Source organism: Sarcophilus harrisii, chromosome 1, assembly GCF_902635505.1.
Source record: "Sarcophilus harrisii chromosome 1, mSarHar1.11, whole genome shotgun sequence".
Classification (NCBI taxonomy): Eukaryota; Metazoa; Chordata; class Mammalia; order Dasyuromorphia; family Dasyuridae; genus Sarcophilus; species Sarcophilus harrisii.
Genome location: NC_045426.1, coordinates 701,495,392 through 701,515,909, shown reverse-complemented (window position 1 = coordinate 701,515,909; position 20,518 = coordinate 701,495,392). Strand labels below are relative to the sequence as shown.

The 20,518-nt window shown below is 41.8% G+C and overlaps 1 protein-coding gene across 4 annotated transcripts in view; it reads right to left on the bottom strand.

Annotated features, from left to right (window-relative positions):
• Nucleotides 1–20,518, bottom strand: part of SGSM1 (small G protein signaling modulator 1) — a 96,260-nt gene that overhangs the window by 9,877 nt on the left and 65,865 nt on the right. For all 4 annotated transcript variants that reach the window (XM_031948800.1, XM_031948798.1, XM_031948797.1 and 1 more), the window contains 7 exons: nucleotides 18,184–18,322; nucleotides 16,036–16,100; nucleotides 10,761–10,906; nucleotides 7,643–7,771; nucleotides 6,090–6,272; nucleotides 5,077–5,148; nucleotides 3,797–4,384 (listed from right to left, as the gene is read on the bottom strand). In XM_031948800.1, coding sequence (XP_031804660.1) covers nucleotides 3,797–4,384; nucleotides 5,077–5,148; nucleotides 6,090–6,272; nucleotides 7,643–7,771; nucleotides 10,761–10,906; nucleotides 16,036–16,100; nucleotides 18,184–18,322 — 1,322 coding nt within the window. The remainder of the gene's footprint in view (nucleotides 1–3,796; nucleotides 4,385–5,076; nucleotides 5,149–6,089; nucleotides 6,273–7,642; nucleotides 7,772–10,760; nucleotides 10,907–16,035; nucleotides 16,101–18,183; nucleotides 18,323–20,518) is intronic.

Here is a 20,518-nt window from a genome sequence, read left to right as displayed (position 1 = left end):
GTGCTAAGGATACAAAAAAGAGCAAAAACCAGTTCTTGCTGCAAAGAGTTTACAATCTAACGGATATGAGCAGTTGTCAAATAACTGAATTGCTGTCACATAGCAAAGGGAGAAAACTCGTCCTACAGGTTGGGATGTAAGTTCTGTGACGATAAGAGCTGCCTTTTGCCTTTCTTTGCATCCCCAATGCTCAGCACAGCGTACCAGCCACTTATCACATGGTGGCTGACTGACTGATTGCTTTGGCCCCATAAGGCAAGACCCAGGGGCAACGAGTGAATGTTGCCAGAGGTGGAATCTTGTCTGGATGTCAGGAAAAATTCCCTAACAATTAGAGTGATGCGAACGTGGATGGGGATTCTTGGAAGGTCAACTCCATCACCAGCGGTTTTGGGGCAATTAATTTGCTCAATCCCCCCACTTAAGCATCTGAGGATGGATTCAAATTCAGCTCCCCCTGATGCCACATTTGGAGTACTGGGCTCATTTCTAAGTAACATGGTTACTAACACGGCTGAATGACCATTTGGGGGGACACCGTCTACAGGGGATTCTGGTCTCTCTCATTTCTAAGTCTGAAATTCTCAGATTCCATGAATAAATGGGGTTCCTCAAGCCAAGAATGGGGCTTTCTAGCACCATCTCCTGGCTGTCAGCAGCTGCTGCAGGATGCAAACTGGGGAATCTTTGGGCCAAATGTATATCCGAGGGTTAAAAAGAGTAATTATTTACAGAATCTCAAAAAGGAAAGGAGTGTCCTATTTACTCCTCTGCTATATTTTATGAAGAAACGGAAGTGAAATAGTTTGCCCAAAGTCAGAAGGCCGGTAATCGGGACAAAGAGATTACCTGGAACATTGCCCCATTCCCTCAGTCAGTTAAGACCAACAAAGTCCTGCTCAACACCAGGAAGGTGATGGGAACAGAAGGGAAATTCTCCCCTTCTCTTTGCCCTAAACTACACGGCTCTACACCTGGACTGGGGATGGAGCTTATTAGATCTCTTTACAATGATTCATGTTTCATCCCCCCACAGGAAGCCCCCCAGGTATTATTCTTCTGTGCACCGAAACCTTACTTCTGATACCATTGTCATCATCTTTTCAATGTAAGTTTTTCATTTTACAAATATCTCATTCTATTAACTCTGGGAGATAGATAATATTTTTTCCTTTTTTTATTATTAAAGCTTTTTATTTTCAAAACACATGTACGGATAATTTTTCAACATTGACCCTCGCATAGCTTGTGTTCCAAACTTTCCCCTCCTTCCCTCACTCCCTCCCCTAGATGGCAAGTAATCCAATATAGGTTATACATGTTAAAATATATGATACTATCATTCCCATTTTACAGAGGCACATGACAATGAAATGGCTTGTCCAGGGTCACACAGCTAGTAAGTACCTGAGGCTGCATTTGAACTGCGGGGTCCGCTCTCTTTCCACTGAGCTACCTTGCTTTTTAGTATATTATATTATATATATGTATATTATAATATATATTAGTATAATATATGACATATTATACTAATATATATTATAATATACTTATATATATAATATATATATATAATTATATATATAATATATAATATAATACATATACTATACTATATACATAATTACATACTAATATATACTTAGTATATATTCACTATCAGAAGCTAGGTAGCTCAGTGTATATATATATATATATACTTAGTATATATTTTTATTCAGTTATCTGTATACATGTTGCAATTATCGTAAGCTACTTCAGGCAGTGACTTTGCTTCTGGTTGCATATGAGATCACAGAGAGGAGATATAAGATAACTTTAAAGGGATCTGCACACTAGGAACCGCCAACATAAAGTTGTGATTAGGCGAGTCCTGATAGAAGACAGGGATCTGAGAGAGCTGGGGAAAAAAGTACAGGGGACTTGATGCAAAACACGGGCGTTGGAGATGATTAGGGAATAGATGAGGGTGTCTGCATGGTAGAGACAGGAGGGGATGTATGTGTCAGAAGACCGGGAAGATAGGAAGGGGCCATGTAAGGAGCTTTACATGCCAAACCGGGAGGTCGTATTTGATCCCAGCAGTAATAGGGAGCCATTGAAATTTATTGAGGGAGAAAGGTGATAATTCATAGGTTTTAAGATAGCTTTTGTATCACTCTCAGATAGTTCCAATTGTTAGAAATTTTTTCCTTTACAATCAGCCTCAATTTCTCTTTATGTCTTCCAACCAGCCTGAGAAGCACAAATATAGATGACCCAGGGAAGACAAACAGTGAGGGGAGGCAGGTTCTGGCATATTCCTAATGCTAATGTGTTCAAATTAAGAAACACTGTGCAAAAAAGAAAGAAAGAAGGAAGGAAGGAAGGAAGGAAGGAAGGAAGGAAGGAAGGAAGGAAGGAATGAACTTAGGAAAGAAAGACACACCTTATATGGAGAGCAATATACCCATAAAAGCTTAGACAGCATGAAAGGAGGCCTCCAGAGGGCTGGATGGATGCTCTTGAAAGGCCTGGAAACAATACTAACTTGGAGGCCCTGAGTTCAGACCCCCCTACTCTGCCATGCATAGGCTGGGCCTCAGTTTCCCCATATGTAAAATGAGGGAGAGGGGTGAACTAGATGGTATGTGAGAGGTCTCCTCTAGCTCCAGAACTTGGATCTCCTGTGAGTTTGAATCTGCATTGGTGCAGAGAAGACCCATAGCAACCTGTCCATGGAAACATCAAAGCACTGAGGGAACATCAAGGAAGTGTGATATAGTGAACAGGGAGCTAGGCTTGTTTCGAATCTCACCTTAGATACTATTAGTGTGATTCTGGATACGTCATTTAACTTCTCTGGGCCTCAGTTTCCCTATATCTAAAATGAATGAATTAAAAGAGAGGCCCCATAGGGATGCTTCCAGCTCTTAAGCAGGGGTTCTTAACTTATTTTGTATCATGGAGCCCTTTCGTACACTAGTACCCATGCTAAGAATTATGTTTTTAAATAATTAAAATTAAATACATGGGATTATAAAGGAAACTAATTATATTAAAATACAGTTATTGTTTGTTTTTTTAAAACCAAGTTCACAGAGCCCTAGAAACAGCTTGGCCCAGTGATGGGAAAGAACATTTTCAGGTCAGAGGGTCTGGGTTAAAACCCAATATGACCTTCCTGGTCCTGAGTTTCCCCTTCTGCCAAACTAAGGGTGGTGGGACAGAGGCCTTTGAGATCTCTAAGAACTCTGAATATATGATTCAATAAAGTTACTTAATTTCCCGTGTCTCAGTTTCTTTCTCTATATAAATGAGGGCATTGGAACAAGATTATGTGACGACCAAATCTGATGGATGAGGCTCTTTTCAATTATGAGGTGATTCAGGGCAATTCCAATAGACTTGGGATGGAGAGAGCCGTCTGCACCCAGAGAGAGACCATGGGGACTGGATGTGGATCATAGCATAGTATTTTTGTTTGTTTTTGTTGTTATTTGCTCACTTTTTGTTTCCTTTCTCATTTTTTTATCTTTTTGATTTTATTTTTCTTTTGCAGCATGATGAATGTGGAAATGCACAGAGAAGAACCTATATTGGATTACTTGCTGTCTAGGCAGGGGAGTGGGGGGAGAAAGAACAATTTGGAACACAAGGGTGAATGTTGCAAACGATCTTTGCACGTATTTGGAAAATAAAAACTATTATTTAAAAAAATAAATGAAAGTGTTGGGCTGAAGGTGGCCTTTCGATATGTATGATTCCCTACTGGGTAGAAAGGAATAATCACTATGTACTGTTATTGTTTACTTACAGAGTACGTCACTCCGCTCGAAGACACTGGGGAGGCCTCAGTATTTGTAGAATCTACCACATTTAGGGATTCCAGCTGGGGGTAGAGACTTTCCATTTCTGGCTCCTCGGACAGGGTATCCTCACTCTCTACAAGGCTCCGCTTCTCCGCTTCGCTGCCCACCCAGCTTTCCATCACCGAGGGGTCCTTCTCCGGGAGGGCCACGTCCAGGCTCCCGGGCACGGACATGAACTCATCCAAGCTTTCGTTAGTGAGTAAATCCCCTTCCAGGCTATCCTGGATGGCCAGCTCCTCTCTGAGGGTCTTGTCCCCAGGCTGGGGGGCAGTGTCCACCTCATGACCATCCTGGGCACCAGGTCCATCAGACCGTGCCAAGGGTGGGGTGTTTTTGGGCGGTTCCATGACGCTGTCTTCTGTGCTGAGGCTGTGCTCGGACTGGCCCGAGGAGAAGTTGTGGGATGAGGGGTGGCCAGAATCGGGGGAGCAGGTGCCATTGACCACTGTCCCATTGGGGACCTTAGCCTGCTTCATGTCATCCTGCCTGCTGTCTACCTCCACCTGCTCTGTTTCATCCACAGATTCAAACACCTGAAGAAAAAGAAACAAAGTGTTTAGACGTAGTATTTAGGCCCAGGCTGGACAAAAATGGCAGGTCAGGTTGTGAACCTGTGAGCAAAGTGCAAGATAGGATTTAACTCAGCTGCGATACCTTAGCCGAGTCAAATCTCTAAGTCTAAGTTTTCTTATCTAGATCTATCACCCCAAAATCCTATAGGCTGAATGTGAATTCAAACTTCATTCTAAAGCACTTAATAAATAAACCCTTAGTAGGGGAAAGGGAAGAAAAAAAAGGGGGGGGGTCTACAGGATAACTTTATTGGTATCGGGAATAGCAAAGTTATACATGTCCAGTTTCACGTGCAATTATCTTTTTTATTATGTTATGGAAATGTTTGTTTTATTCCATAAAAAATAAATAATGTTTTTGATTGATAAACTGCTGCCTGGTGACTTTGTGCTAGGGACTGTGACATTTTCTTCCTCTCTAAAATGAGAAGTCTCATAATCTGAGAGATCTCTCAGACTCTTAAGCTTTTTCCACTTTTTCCCTGAGAAATTTTTACGTTAGCCTGGTATATAGGTATATAAAAGAGGTATACAAATCAAACATTTCCTGATAATTTAGTAACCCCCATATTCGGTTGTGAGACCCCATGTGGGATCCCACAGTTTAAGAAGCTGGGCCTTGGAGCACTTCCCACCCTATTATCATCGCCTACCTGGGTGCTATTGCTGGAGTCACTCTGCAGACGGATGTGATTTTGTCTGTCTGAACTGCAGCTCTGAGAAGACTAAATGGAAGGGAAAAAATGGAGTGGGGAGTCAAGTAGGATTCTCATTATCTTCTGCAGCCCTATGCCCTTCATCTGAATTCAACATTCTCCTCCAGAAAATCGGGCAAATTCCCGACACACCAACAGGGCCATTAGATTGAAATGATTTTGGCCTGAAAGGTTGGGGTTTCCAGGGATTGGTGGTGCTTGGCCTGCTGTCACTAGAGAGCAGGACCACGGCCAGAGGTAACTCAGTTCAGAGATCAATGTAAAGTCCTACATAGGTCCAAAAAATCAATCTCTAAAACACTTTGTGTGAAACAAAATCAGAGGTTCTAGAGTATTCAAATCTTAATATGAAGAAAGACCTGAGACTACATTAATAAAAGCTCAACACCTTGTCCATTCCACCCTGCCCTGCCAATGGCAAGGCACCCAGAACATGGGACTGGTTAATCTGCTATCCTGGTCAGACTACATCTGGAGCGTTGTGTTCAGTTCTGGGTATCACAATAGAGGAAGACCAGGACTAAGGTGAGAGGGTGACTGGGACACTGATGGAAATGGAGAACAAGGAACCCTTGATGGAACCGGGGGCATTTTGTCTGGAGGAGACCAAAGGGGCACATCACAAATGACTCCTGGTATTTGAAGGAGCAATGGGGGAAAGGTGCAAACAAACAAATATTGGTTCCATGTAAAGAAATTCTTGACCACCAGAGCTGTCCCAAAATAGATTGAGCTGTCAAAGGACTTTAAATAATAGCTTAAAGACCACTTTCAGGGGATGCTGTCTAAGCAACTCTTGCTTATATTTGATGGCCTCTGAGGTTCCATGATATAACGAGAGTCTCTGATTGGTGAATGTTGTCATCTGCCCCTCCACTCACACCTGACCTCTCTCAGTTGGTCCCCTGTCCCAGACTGGGGAGTGGGAGTCTTCTCCCAAGAGCAGTCACCTCATTGCTGATGGTGGAATCTCGATGCATCATCCTCTGAAGATGGCTGTCCAGGCTCGCGCCCGAGGAGCACTTGGCCAGAGCAGCCGCGTGGGACTCTTTCTCCCTCTGCCGGACGATGGCCTCACAGCCCAACCACTCGGCCATGGTCTGCTCATAGCAAGCATGAACCTGATCGTCCACCTGTCGCCAAGACAGACACAGTCGGGGCCCAGAAAGCCTCGGTCCACGTGGCCGCCTCCCGTGAGCCAGGGGGCCAGCCTCAGACCGGACAAAGAATCTGCTGACTGTTCCCAGCTTCGATCTGGCTCTGGATAATACCAGTTTCCTGCCTCTTCCTCCCCATGTTGGTACAAAGGCTGCTTTTTAAAACATCCAATAATTCCCCATCTATTTTTCCCCAAATTCTTTTCAGCTTTTGGGGGAGGGAAGAGTATAGTTTTTAGCGGTTGTGTTTTTAAATTGTCAGCAAGTTCTAGAACCACAGGGAAAAGACATCAGAGATGAACTAGTCCCAAATCCTCATTTTACAAAGGAACTGTAAACCGAGGCTCAGGAAAGTTAAGCGACTTAAGGTCGCATGCACAGTGCCAGGATTTAAACCCAGGGCCACTTACTGCAAATCCAATTTCTTTCCCCCAAAGCATGCTGCTGTCCCAATCCCACTTTGTCCCATGAGGTCTTTGAGAGGAGATGCACTGGGTAAAATGAAGTCTGAGGATCTGCCTGGACACTCAGTTCTGCTATTCTATAATCAAGCTGAAGCGCTATTGTCTCATTTCCCATTGCTGTGTCTTTGCCCTGGCTGTATCCCATGCTAGGAGCACTCTGACTTCCTTTGAGATGTGGCTCAAATGCCCTATCAATCTATCAATCATACATAATCATGAGTCTGTGTCACTTTGGTTCTTCCACCTCAAGGATTTACTTTAATTTTGAATCTAGGGAACTGATGAACATAGAGAGACATAAGTTGTTGTGGTGGGAGAGAGGACTGGAGTCAGGAAACTTGGAGGGGACAGCTAGATGATGCAGTGAGCAGAGGACCAAATTTGGAGTCAGGAAGTCTTGGATTCAAATCCCATTTCAAATACCTGCTAATTGTGTGATCTTGGGCAAGTCACTTAACTAGTTTCTGTACCTTGATTTCCTCATCTGTAAAATAAGAGGTTGGACTCAATGGCCTCTAAGACCTCTTACATTTCTAAATCCATGATCCTATGTCCTAACAAGCTGTGCAATCAGAGAAAAAATTATTTCATTTCTTGAGCTTCAGTCTACCCGGCAGGAAAAATGAGATAATATTTGTGCTGCATATTTGGGAGGAAAGCAGTTTGCAAACCTTAAATTGTTTCAGAAATGTGAGTTGTTGTTGCTGTAACTGTTTAAGCTCAAATTCTGTGCCTCTTCTTCCATACACCCTGCAGTGACAAACTCTCAATCCTACCTCTTCACACAGAGAAAGCTTTTTCTGCCTCGCATGGGCTGCAGGAGGTCCAACAGTCTATTAATCTGTAAAAGGGAAATCGCAAACCAAGCCAAACCAGACCCACCTCCTTCCTCTCAGCTTCTGTCATCCCAAATTGGTAATGGCCCAGCAGGAAAGGCCACACGTCCTTGCGGATCTCATGCTGAATCCCCCCAAAGTAGATCAGACGCAGAAGCTCCTGTTCTTCGTAACTCTGTAAGAGGAGACAAAGTCATTGGGAGCCATTGAGAGAAGTCTCCATATTATGGAAGAAGGCTCGTGTCTCAGCCACTGGGGCAGCCACTAAAGCATATAGATCAGCTTTAAGTATCGGTGATTTTTCACATCAATACCATAAGACCCAAGGGTGGCCTGGCTGCCAGACCGGGACTAAAAGCCTTGCAGTGATATAGATGTTTCAAGGACCTTTTAAACCTTTTTTTTCTTATAGTTTTCCTTCCCACTAAATCCCACCTCCTCAAATTAAAATGTAAAAAACAATCCTTGTAATAATAAGTATAGCTAATCAAAATTAATCCACGTTTGCCTCAGTCAAAAAGATCAGTCTCCATTAGCATGCTGGGCTCATCCATTCTCTAATTAGGAAAGAGGAATTCAGTCCTTGGGAATTGTGGTCGAACATTTTGATAATTAGAGTTTTTAAATAAAAGAATATTGTTCCAAACCATTTCAAACTGTGATAAAAAAAATCACTAAATGTGTGTGTAAGCCCTTTGACTCATTGATACTACTTTAATATCCCAAAGAAAGCCAAAAAAATGAAGAAAAAGATTTATATATAGAAGAATATTGATAGCAGCTTTTTATGTGGTGGCAAGAACTGGAAAGTAAGTCATTGGGGAATGGCTGAACAAGTTATGGGATGACTCTTATCCTTTGTTCTGGAAAGGGATAAAAATCACACCAAAAGGCTCAGTACAAACTATCCACAGGACTATTGGATGAGATGGGGATGGGATGGAATACTACTGTGCTATCAGAATTTATGAAACAGATAGTTCCAGAGAAACCTGAGAAGATTTTTGTGAACTGATACAGAGTAAAGTGAGCAGAACCATAACAATTTCTATAACAACAACACCATAAAGACAAATTGAAAGACTTAAGGGATCTGAACAATACAATGACCAACCACGATTCCAGAAGCCCTGTCAGAAGCATGTGACTTACTTCCTGACAGAGAGGTGATAGACTCAGGCTGCAGAATGAGACACACATTTTTCAGATGTGGCCATTATGGGAATATATGCTTGATTATACATATTTGTTACATATTTTTCTCTTTTTTGAATTAGGGGTGAAGTGAGAAGAACAAAAATTAAATGAGAGGATTTGTTATTCTTTTCATATGTTGATTGCTAATTATTAAATTAGGCCAAGTTTTTTCCTCTTTCGACTTCTTCATTCAGAAATCAACAAGTGTGGGAAATCTTGGGCAGAGACTTACTCAACCAGAATGACCAAGATCTAATCAAAGATAGTAAAGAAATCCCTTTCATTTCTTTTTTTTTCTTACTGCTAATGCCAACATTTCTAATACAATGCTGAACAGCAGTGGTGATAATGGGCATCCTTGTTTCATTCCTGATCTTATTGGGAATGCATCCAGCTTCTCTCCATTACAAATAAAGCTTGCTGTAGATTTTAGATAGATACCGCTTATTATTTTAAGGAAAGCTTCCTTTATCCCTATGCTCTCTCGTGTTGTGAATAGGAATGGGTGCCATATTTTGTCAAAAGCTTTTTCTGCATCTATTGAGATCATCATGTCATTTCTATTGGTTTTGTAATTGATATGGTCAATTATGATAATAGTTTTCCTGATATTGAACCAGCCCTGCATTCCTGGTATAAATCCCACTTGGTCATAGTGTATAATCCTGCTGATAAGTTGCTGTAATCTCTTTGCTAATATTTTATTTCAAATTTTTGCATCAATATTCATTAGAAAGATTGGTCTGTAATTTTCTTTCTTTGTTCTGGTCCTTCCTGGTTTAGGTATCAGTGCTATAGAAGGAATTTGGCAGTACTCCTTCTTTACCTGTTTTTCCAAATAATTTACATAGTATTGGAATTAATTGTTCTTTAAATGTTTGGTAGAATTCACTTGTGAATCCATCTAGCCCTAGAGATTTTTTCTTAGGGAGTTCATTGATGATTTGTTCAATTTCTTTTTCTAAAATGGGAACAGTAAAAATAAGCAAATAAAATGGAAACAGTAAAGAAATTCTAAGTTTAAGTGAATGGGTAGAGTTTTGCTTACTGTGTTTACTCAGAGAGGTCTGGGAAATATGGATTTTCCTTTTTGTCACATAGGCAATATGGACATTAATAAGTTTCTTTGATCAAGATTTGGTTGCTCAATGTCACATATTTCAAGACTTTCACTAGAATAAGCCCCTCTTCTCAATGTAATATTCATGCTCTCATTAACTATTAACCAATCAGAGTGGATAGCCACCTTTAGGAACACTCACTCTTTCAAGGGTATAAACTGTGAACCTACACAGTGAAGGATCTTTGGCATTCAAGAGTGTCACTGACCATTTTATTAATAAAATGCTAGCATTATTAATAAAATGATTAATTTCCCAGAAACTCTCTCTCTCAAATTTTTTGAGTCACATAAATAAAAAAAAAAATGCTTGTTAATTGAAAAAAAAAAAAAGAAAAAATTTAAGTCCAAAGTTTATTCTTTTCAGTCAACATGTCTGTTTACCTGAGGAATGTCCTCTTCCCATCACCTCCTGCAAATTTATAGTCTAGTTTTTTAAATTAAATAAAAGACAGCAGAGACAGAGTCCCCATCTTACACCAGCTGCCACTAGCAGTATGACTCTGGGCAAGTCATCTATCTTTTCTGTGCCTCAGTTTCCTCCTCTGCAAAATCTAAAGTTGCACTCACTGATTACTAAGGTCCCTTCCACTACCATGATTCTATGGGTTAAAGTCCCTAAAAAGCAGACTTGCTTTGGATGAGCCAAACCAGAGGAGGAGAGATCTCTGGGGCTTCTGATTTTTTGCCCCCGAGTCTTCTTCAACCTATGTTTGGCAACCTTTGTAGCACTAGGTGAGAGAGTGGTTGGTCATGGCCCTGGGGCCCTAGGGCCAGTGGCTGGCCAGAGATGTAGCCAAGTCAGGAAAAAACAGAACAGAAGAACGAGACAAGTGTGCAGCCATACCGTGCTGTCCTTCAGGTATTTCTCCCAGATGCCCATGGTCAGGCCGTGGCCGGCATCACAGGGCAGGTCAGGGGACACGATCAGGTGGTTGACCAAGGCCGATAGGTGGGTCCTCACAGTGGACAAATGCCGACAATAGGCAAGCCCTGGTAGGGGAGAGAAGGGAACATAGGCTGAAAAAAAGTCACCTGGTCAGTGGGTCGGAGACAGAGCGAGGACTGTTCCCATCTCTAGTTGACAAAGGCATGTGGCTGACAATTGCCCTGAGTACAGAGGCATAGTTCTGTGTTATGAATGAACTCTGCAGTGATAGTTGTATGTGTGTGTGTGTGTGTGTGTGTGTGTGTGAGGCTGACACAAAGCTCTTTAATGCACTCAGATCTGATGGGGCCATTGATCTCTGCCCATGGCTGCCAAATGGAAGCAGTAGCCTTAACTAAACCACCTTGGGAACTGAAGCTGGGAATGATCCCCAGCTCCTTTTCTCATCTTCTCCAGACTGCCATCTCACTAAAATGTCCTCAGAGGAGGGAAAAGTCTTCTCCATGTGTTCTTAAGGTTGGACCTTGTAACTCTCGTATGAATGAAATGGCTTTGTGATCTTGGGAAAGACATTAACTTCTAAGTACCTCAGTTTGCTCATGTGAAAGTGGGAAGGAGGCTGAAAAATATGATCTCAAAGGTCGCTTCCCAGCTCTAAAACTTAGTGACTTTGTGATCCTTCATCTTCTGGCTCTCAGTTTCTTACTCTGAAAAAATGGGGAAAGGGATTTGACTAGATAGTGAGCTGGATCTGGAGTCAGGAAGATACGAATTCAAATCCAGCTTCAGACTGCTATTGGACCAGTCCATCAGAATAAAAACAGGCATGTCAGCTACGACAAGAAGAAAGTAGTGTTGTAATGGCTGTACTACAATTGGAACCCAGGTCTCCTGACTCCTAATCCATGGCTTTCTTTGCTTCCCATCAGTATTCATCTCCCTACATCTGGACTGCTTTTTATAATGGCCACCAAGTTATTCCATATTTGAATGTTTAGATTAGTAGACCTTGAAGAATCCTTCCAATTCTATGGTTCAATGACTCTTAGGGTTTAATAAAACCCTTTCCTCTCCATGACTTTTATGTTATTGATTTCAAGATCTTTCTGAGAACACTTGAAGTGACTCTTTTTATTGAATGTCTACCTTTTTCAAGAATGGTTAGACTTATATTAATGTTACATAGTACTAATTATACTAATATATCTAATTGATATATTAATATAATAATCCACATTAACATATATTAATGGTAAGGTTTACAGAGTATGCCATTTTGGTTGCATCTTGAACTGCTTTGCTTTGTAAACTTATTATTTTATTTTTTCCTGAGGTTCCCAGTGGGTATAGAATAGTCTTGAGTTACCTGAATTTCCTCTCATATTTTTAAAGATCTTTTTCCTCATTGCTTTGTTGTTTGTCATTGGAATCATTCAATTTAACTACTTGGTTGTCTTGAAATTTGCAGCATAGCTTTTTTTTCTGGAGGTAATCTGTGGATTCTTTTGATTGTCACTAAGTTTTTTTGTGTTTCTAAGCAATTTTCTAATATTATTTTTTACATCATTATGTTCAGGTTTACTGACTTATCAGATTCTTCTGGAAGACTTATAATCTTTAAGTTGTCTCTTTAAGTTCTATCTTCAATATCAATATATCTTGTTTTCTTTCAACATTATTATCTGCTGCTTCTCTTCTCATAGATTGTCCTTTACTTCCGTGTATTACCATTCTTAATCAGGCATTATCTCTTTGTGAAGTATGTCACCAAGGATTCAAGTTTTTTTTTTTATATTCTATCAATTATTTCTTCTGTTGTTGTTTAGTTGTTTTCAGTAATGTCCAACTCTTTGTAATCCTATTTAGGGTTTTCTTGGCAGAGATATGGAATGGCTTATCATTTCCTTCTCCACCTCATATTATATAGAGGAGGAAACTGAGGCAAACATAGTCAAACGTGGAAGCTATAAATTCTGCTTTCACAGTTCTAATTTATCTTTAAAAACCAAATTAAACTTCTCTCACTAGGTATTGATTCATTTCCCTTTGTTTTGTAATATTTATTCATGGATGTTTGGATTTGCTGAACCTATCTGAAGGCTATATTCCCCTTACTTCTTAATCTTTTCCCTGTTGGTTTATCTGTGCATGCTCAAGGTTTTAAACTAAGTTTTCTTCCTCTTAAAATCTTCAATAATTTCAGTTTTTCTTCCTTATATTTCCCTATTGTTCATTTCTGATTCATTCTCCTTTGATTGTAGTCATTGTTCATTTTCTGAATCTTTCTCTTTTGATTGTAGTCATTGTTCACATTCTAATTCCTTCTCCTTTGGTTGTAGTTGTTTATTTTCTGAATCTTTCTCTTTTGATTGTAATATTGTTCACTTTCTGATTCCTTCTCCTTTTGTTATAGTTGTTCATTTTCTGAATCTTTCTTCTTTGATTATATCTATTGTTCATTTTCCGAGTCTTTCTCCTTTGATTGTAGTTATTGTTCATTTTCTGAATCCTTCGCCTCTATTTATAGTCTTCTTAGGGACTGGTCCTCAAAGCTGTCTCAGTCACTTTCCTTACTGGCCAATGCAAGTTTCACCAGCCTCAGTCTCTGCCCCCAAATGTCAGTCAAGAGGACTGACTCCAAGGTGGGTCCTGGGCCTTTGCTTTAGATATATCTAGGAGTTCTACACATAGTCCTAATCTAGTTCCCTCTATTCCTTAGTTCTTTAAGCGAAGTCCTGTTGCAGCACGGAACATTTCAGTCCTAGTCCGAGCAATCTTCCAGTGGTAAAGTGGGGAATAGAACCAAGTTCTGATACAAGTCCCATGGGTCAACTGGTGCATCTTTGCTAGAGAATGGTGAGCGGGAGGAGGGGGAAGGGGTGCTGAGTGAGCATTTTAGGGTTAGGCAGTAACTTTCTGTTATTCTTTTATTAACATTTTATCTTGTTGGACTTTTTGTTGTTCTTGACCATGAAGATCTCTAAGACTGCTTTTTCTCTCGCTCTTAATTCCTATTTTGGAGAGGTTTGAGAAATTATAAGTATCAGAGAAAATAATTAATTCTCCATCTTATTGGTTATATGATCTAGAAGTCCACCAGAACCTTCCTAACCTCTCCATTGTTGCCAAGGATATCACTATCTTAAGTCACCCAGGCATATAACCAAGAATTCATCCTCAACTCTCCCATCCCCTCTATCTAAACAGTTGCCTAGTCCTGCTGATTTTACCTTCATAACAACTCTTGAAGATGCCCCCTTTTCTTCTCTGATTCCATCACATCCCTGGCACAGACCCCCATCACCTCATGTCTGTATTACTGCAGTAGCTACTGGGGGATCTGCCTGCCTCAGGTCCCCTATTCAGCCACCAGCAGGATTTCCCTAAAGCACAGGTCCTACCACGACATCACTCAATAAACAGCAGTTCCCTATGATCTGCAGGATCTAATATTAAATCCTGTTTTCAAGTCATTCCCAATGAAAGCAGCAGTCCATTGCCCCTCTCTCTGGCTCTACTTTCACCTGTGCATGGAATAACTTCCTTTCTCATTTCTGCTTCTTAGAATCCAAGGCTTTCTTTATAGTTCAGAGCAAATGGCACTTTATGCAAGAACCCTCTGCTGGCTCTCCTCCACTCCCACTAGCTGCAGCCTCTTGCCTCTGAACCCAGATGGCTCTGGAGGAGAGAGCCAGGCTGTTAACTTTGCACAACTCTGCCTCACTTAAATCCAATCCACTCAAAAGTCAAGACATCACCTTTCTGATGTCACTGGTCATCTTTAAGAACAAAGAAATGATTTAAATGTGGCCCCAAACACTTACTATCTATGTAACCTTGGTCACTTAGCCCTGTTTGCCTCAGTTTCCCTATCTGTAAAATGATCTGAAAAAGGGAAAGGCAAAGAAAACCCCAAATGGGGTTAAAGAGGATTGGAGATGATGGAAATAACAGACTCCAAATCCAGCCCTCCATGAACACACAACCTCCTCAGTAACTCCCTTCAGTTCACTGATAGGAGTACTCTCCATTATAAACTAACTACAACCTCAGTGGGTCGTCTCTTGAGTTACTGTGGCTGAAAAAATCTCCAATCCTCAGTGGCTCTCTTGTTAATAAGCCCTTCAGTGCACAGGCTCTTTCCTGAAGCCTCTGAAGTTGGGAGATGGAGCTTGTCCTTTGCCTCTGCTTTCTTCAGCCTCCAGCCAGAACAAAGGTGGAAGATGGAATGAATCTGACTCCACCTCCAAGAGTGGGCTTGTGGGCTTCTGTACCTCCCAGAGTGCTCTGTGGCCCTGAGAGCTTCTTGCTTATATGCTGTTCACTGAGTACACACCAATCATTATATCACTGGGAAACCATTATTTGTTGTAGGATTAAATCGATGCTAAATTAGATTTAACCATTGTCTCCTCAATTCCACTTAGTGCCTTGTTTCAAGTTCTGGTCCATAACATCTTCTCGTAGGATCAGATCAATCTTACTGAACCATGTGAAATTAGATAATTATTGTCTCTATCAATTCTAATTACTTAACACTTTGTAAGGATTCCAACAGGGAGGCTCTATAGAAGTCTTCAAAATCCAAGTCACTTCCACACAATGGATAGATCAAGGGAGAACCATAAGTGTCAAAGTCCCCAAGTCTCTGACGAGGCTGTTACCACCTTTAAGTGGAGGACTGCATCTCCTCGGATCCTAGATTGGGAACTGGAAGGGATCTCACAGGCTACCTGGTCTCCCATTTTACAGAGAAAGAAACTGAGACTCAATGAGGAATTTTTTTTTTTTACCAAGATTCATAGAATAATAGTTCTACAGCCTGAAGGGATGTCACAGGCTGTCAGGAATGTCAGTATGTCACAGCCCTCACTTTATAGCTCAAATGAAATAACATATAAAGTCCTTTTCAAACCTCAGAGTGTTACGTAAATGTAATTGCTATTATTTTTGATACTATAGCTGGAGAGGATCTCACAGGCCATCTTGAGCAATGCCCTCCATACAGGCCCATAGGGGGTATGGGAGATGGCATTCAAATCCAGGTCTTCCTGATGCGCGATTCCAGGTCCAGAAGTCTAGCCACTACATCATGTTGCCTTGCAAAAACCACGTTCTGTGGCATCTACTAACACGTGTTGTTGAATGGGCACTCGATGACCCTCCGCCAAGACCACCTCCCCCTCCCCGTGGGCCCCACACTGGATCTAGAAAGGGGACGTTTGCTACATACAACCATAGAAGGCTCTGGAGAGGATCTGGTGTTTCATGTTGTCACAGAGGAGCTTCAGGGGAGCCCTGGAGAAGGAAGACAAAGTGTTACAAAGTGTTAAGTTCTTTATTCCTTCTTTCCTTTCCTTTTCTTTTTTACTTCCTTCTGTCTCTCCTTCCTTTCTTCCTCCCACTCTCTCTTCTCTTTTTCTTTCCTTTTTCCTTCCTTCTTCTCTGTATTCCCTCTTTCCCTCTCCCTCTTTTCCTTTCTTCCTTTACTCCTTCATTCTTTCCTTCTGTTCTTCTTTTTCTTCTTCCTTTCTCTCTCCTTTTCCTTCCTTTCTTTCTTCCCTCCATCCTTCCTTTCCTTCGTTCTACTTACTGTGCCCATAAAGAAAGAGAAAAAAACCAGACTGAACAAATCTATTTGTTCTTCAAAAGTACAGCCTTTCTACAAAAACTTCCAAGAGAGCTAGCGTTTCTGAGCTGAGCCTTTCTTTCTCCAGACTTAACTACTCCCAAGTCTTGTGGCAGACCTTTATATAAATGGAACTCAAGCCCTTCCTTAGGATGTCCTCCAGCTTCTCAACCCAAGGAGCCCAGAGCTGAATGAAACACTCCATATTTGATCTGACCAGGGCAGAGCACAGTAGGATTTTTATGTCCTCATTGCTGGAAAATGTGTTTCTTAATACAATCCAAATTGCTGGAGCTTTCTTTTCAGTCCTCTTGGCTCTGGGTATTCTCTCCGGCTGTGCCCCGTGCCTGGACTGCTCTATTCTCAGTTCTGCCCATGTTTCCTTTAAGTCCCATCTAATATCCCATCATTTACTGGAAACCTTCCCAACCTGTCTTAATTCTAGTGTTTTCCCTTTACTGGTTATTTCTTATTGACTCTGTATATGATTTGCTTTGTATATATTGATTGCATATTGTCTCTTCCATAGACTGGAGACTCTTTGGAGGCAAGGACTGCCTTTTGTATCTTTTTTGTACCCCCAGTACTTAGCATAGTGCCTGGTACACAGTAGGTGCTTAATAAGTGACGTATTATACTAATGAGTCATGTTGAATGTGCTCTAAATCTGCCAAGGAGCTTTCAGACAAACTATTGCCTAACCATGTCACCTCAATCCTATACTTGTGAGATCCACTTCTTGAAGTTCCTATGTTTGTGGCCTTTTATATTTATATTTATTGTCTTACATTTATCCCTTGGCAAAAAGGCATTTTCCAGGGGATGAGGGTAAAGAACAAGCCATGGTAATAGAAACTGTGATGTAATTAGCCTTCTGGGTAGAGTGTCCCTATTCTGGACACAGGGGGGGATCATCCTGGATACATCTGCCTAGAAGGAGAGATGGCAGCTCCCAGACCTGGTATGTTCTAAGATATTTTAAAAACATTCAACATTTATTAAGTACCTACTGTATACAAAGACCTGCAATCCTCCCTAGGGATTGTATAAAATTTATTATCAGTCACAACAATAATAACAACTTGCACTTATCAGCACTTATCTAGAGCTTTAAGGTTTGAAAGAACATTACAAATATTATCTTTTCTTGTGTGAAAGGCAATTGGGGTTAAGTAACTTGCCCAGGATCACACAGGTTGTAAGTGTAAGGTGTCTGAGGCTGAATTTGAACTCGGGTCCTCCTGACTTCAGGACTAGTGCTCTATCCACTGTGCCATCCATATCCCCTACAAATATCATCTCATTTGATGAGTCATGTTAGTTACTAAGCATCTAAACATATTTCTTTGGCTTCGTGGAACTTAAGATTTGGAAGGGGGCAAGGAGATACAGTGGAACTGAATTCATATTCTTCCTCAGACCTTTCTGAGCAGTATAACCCTGGGAAAATCATTTAACCTCTCAGCCTCATCTGTAAAATGGGGATAATAGCATCACCCACCTTCCAGGGTTGTTGTGAACATCAAATGAGATAACATGTAAAACACTCTGAAAATATTAATGCACTACATTAAATATTAATTATAAATATATTAAAAGCCACCTATAAATATTGTTGTTGTTGTTGCTTCAGAGACAGAGGGTTTAGCTTATATACCTGCTAACGCCTGAAACAGCTAGAGGTACTTAGAAGGCATCAAGGAATTCTGGCTCCCTGCAGCCCACGTCCGCCACCTCTGGCCCACCCCGTACCTCTCGTGATTACATCCGTTGGATGAGCCGCTCTCTGCGGAGCCTCTCTGGGAGCAGGATGAGCAGGACGACCTCCGAGGGCTGGGCTGCCACATGGAAGGCAGGCTGTTTACAGAGGCATCAATCAAGTCCGGGGGCACTGAGAAAAGGAAGAAAGGAGGGACCCCCCATTAAGGCAGGAGCAGAGCGCTCGATCCGATGCCAGCAGCAACCCAGTAGCAGAGGCAAGGAAGAACCAAAATCTTGAATGAAAGCATCAGGGCTCCCGTAACTGAGAGTCAGCCCAGGACCCTGCCATATGTATGATCCGTTGAAAGGTACCCAAGAGATCCAGAGGACAGGAAGTTCTCCCTGCAGGCCGGCTGAGAGGATAGCCCCGGAGGGGTCAGAGAACAATGGCTACCCCAGAGAGAGTTGGGGAAGGGGTGAGAAACAAAAGCCAGAGAACCAGGGAACCAGGACCAAACCAACAAGAAAAGAGGAAGAAAGGAACAGAGCCTCGAGCGAGAGCGGCATGTTGTCATTTGTCCATCCCCATGGTCATGCTAGCTACACATGGAAGAGAAGGAGGTATCCAATTCTGAGATGGGTCAAGGGACTCTTGGGTTCTCTTCTGGGTGCCATAGCTTACAAAGAACAGTGAGGAGGAGAATCCTAGAGCATCTGGAGGGAAGCAAAGAACGGCCTTGTGTTTTTGTCATGAGAATTGTTTAAGGGAACTACCAATACTTAGCCTAGAAAAGAGAAGATCTGGAAGTGGGAGAGGATGGGCGGGTACATGGGTAGTCTTCAAATATCTGAGTTCTCCCCTCGAGGGAATGGGCTGATTCTGCTTGTTCCCAGTGGGGAGACTTCATGATGTATTTGTCATTTTCCCCTGGTAGAACGTAAGCTCACTGAGAGTAGGGATTGTTTTATTTTTTGGACTTGTACCTTTAGAACCTGGCATACAGAAGGCACTAAATGCCTGTTGATTGATTACAGTTGTAGAGAAATGCCAATGGGATTTTCCTAAAGTGAAGATCTGACCATGTCACTCCCTGTTCTTCGATACTTAATAAAATCTACTGTTCCAACTCCCTCATTTTACAGAAAGAGAAACTGAGGCTCAAAAAGTGAGGTCAAGCAAGGATCTGAACCCAGATCTCCTCCCTCCAAATTCAGTGCTAGTTCCTTTACCTCAAACTCCCAGTTCTTCCCATTAAGAACTAAAGTTATTATTTAAGACATTGTTTTCTGGGATCCAAGGCCTTGCCCCCTCCCTACCTTTCCAGTCTTTTGTACCATAAACCACCCACCATAGTATTGGACTCTTCAACCTGGCGCTGTTCCTAGAACAAGACCCTGTGTCTTTTAGCCTCGGGCATTTCTTCCCTTCTTTATCTTTTTAGAGATGTTCAGGATTAAGTGATTTGCCCAAAGTCACACAGCTAGTAAGTCTCTGAGATCACATTTGATCTTAGAACCTCCTGACTCCAGGGCCAGTACTCTACCCACTGTGCCAGCTGGCCGCCCTGGCTCTGGGCCCTGACTTCCCCCCATGCCTAGGATGCTTTCTCCTCATCTCCATCTCCATGCTTCCTTCGAGTCCCACCTCCAGCAAGCACCTGTTCTGAGCTTCCTCAAGGCTAGGATTTTCCCTCTCTTGATTGCCTCTCATTTACCCTGCTGTAGCTTATTTGTACACTGCCATTTGCATTGTCTCTTCCCAACTAGACTGAGCTCCTTGAGAGCAGGGAATGTCTTTTAGCTTTCTTTGGATTCCCAGTATTTGACGCAGTTCTCGGTGTTTGAACATGGGACGTTTTATAGACTGACTGACAAACTTCTTAATTATTAGAGATGGCGAGTTCCTCCTCACTGAATGTCATCAACCAATGACTGGATTGTTACTCCTTGGGTATCTGGAAAGGAGATTTTTTTAATTGCTGAGGCAATTGGGGTTAAGTGACTTGCCCAGGATCACACAACTAGGAAGGGGTAAGTGTCTGAGGCCAGATTTGAACTCAGGTCCTCCTGACTTCAGGGCTGGTGCTCTATCCACTGCACCATCCAGAGAAGAGATTTTTGTTAAGGCTGGACTCCATGGCCAATGAGCTCTGTCCAACTCAAACATTGTGTGACACTGAGTTCTTCAGAGACTAAAATGGGAGAGTAGTTAGAAGGAAAGGGGAAATGGTCTTTGCATCTCCCAAAGGAGCTTCATTAGAATGGAAGGGGAAGGGGAAACAAGCATTTTGTAACCACTTGCCATGCCATTATCTTGCTTAAATGGATAACTTAAATGGATAACCCCACAATCTCGGATCATGGAGGTGACGTTTTCTGTGGGGTC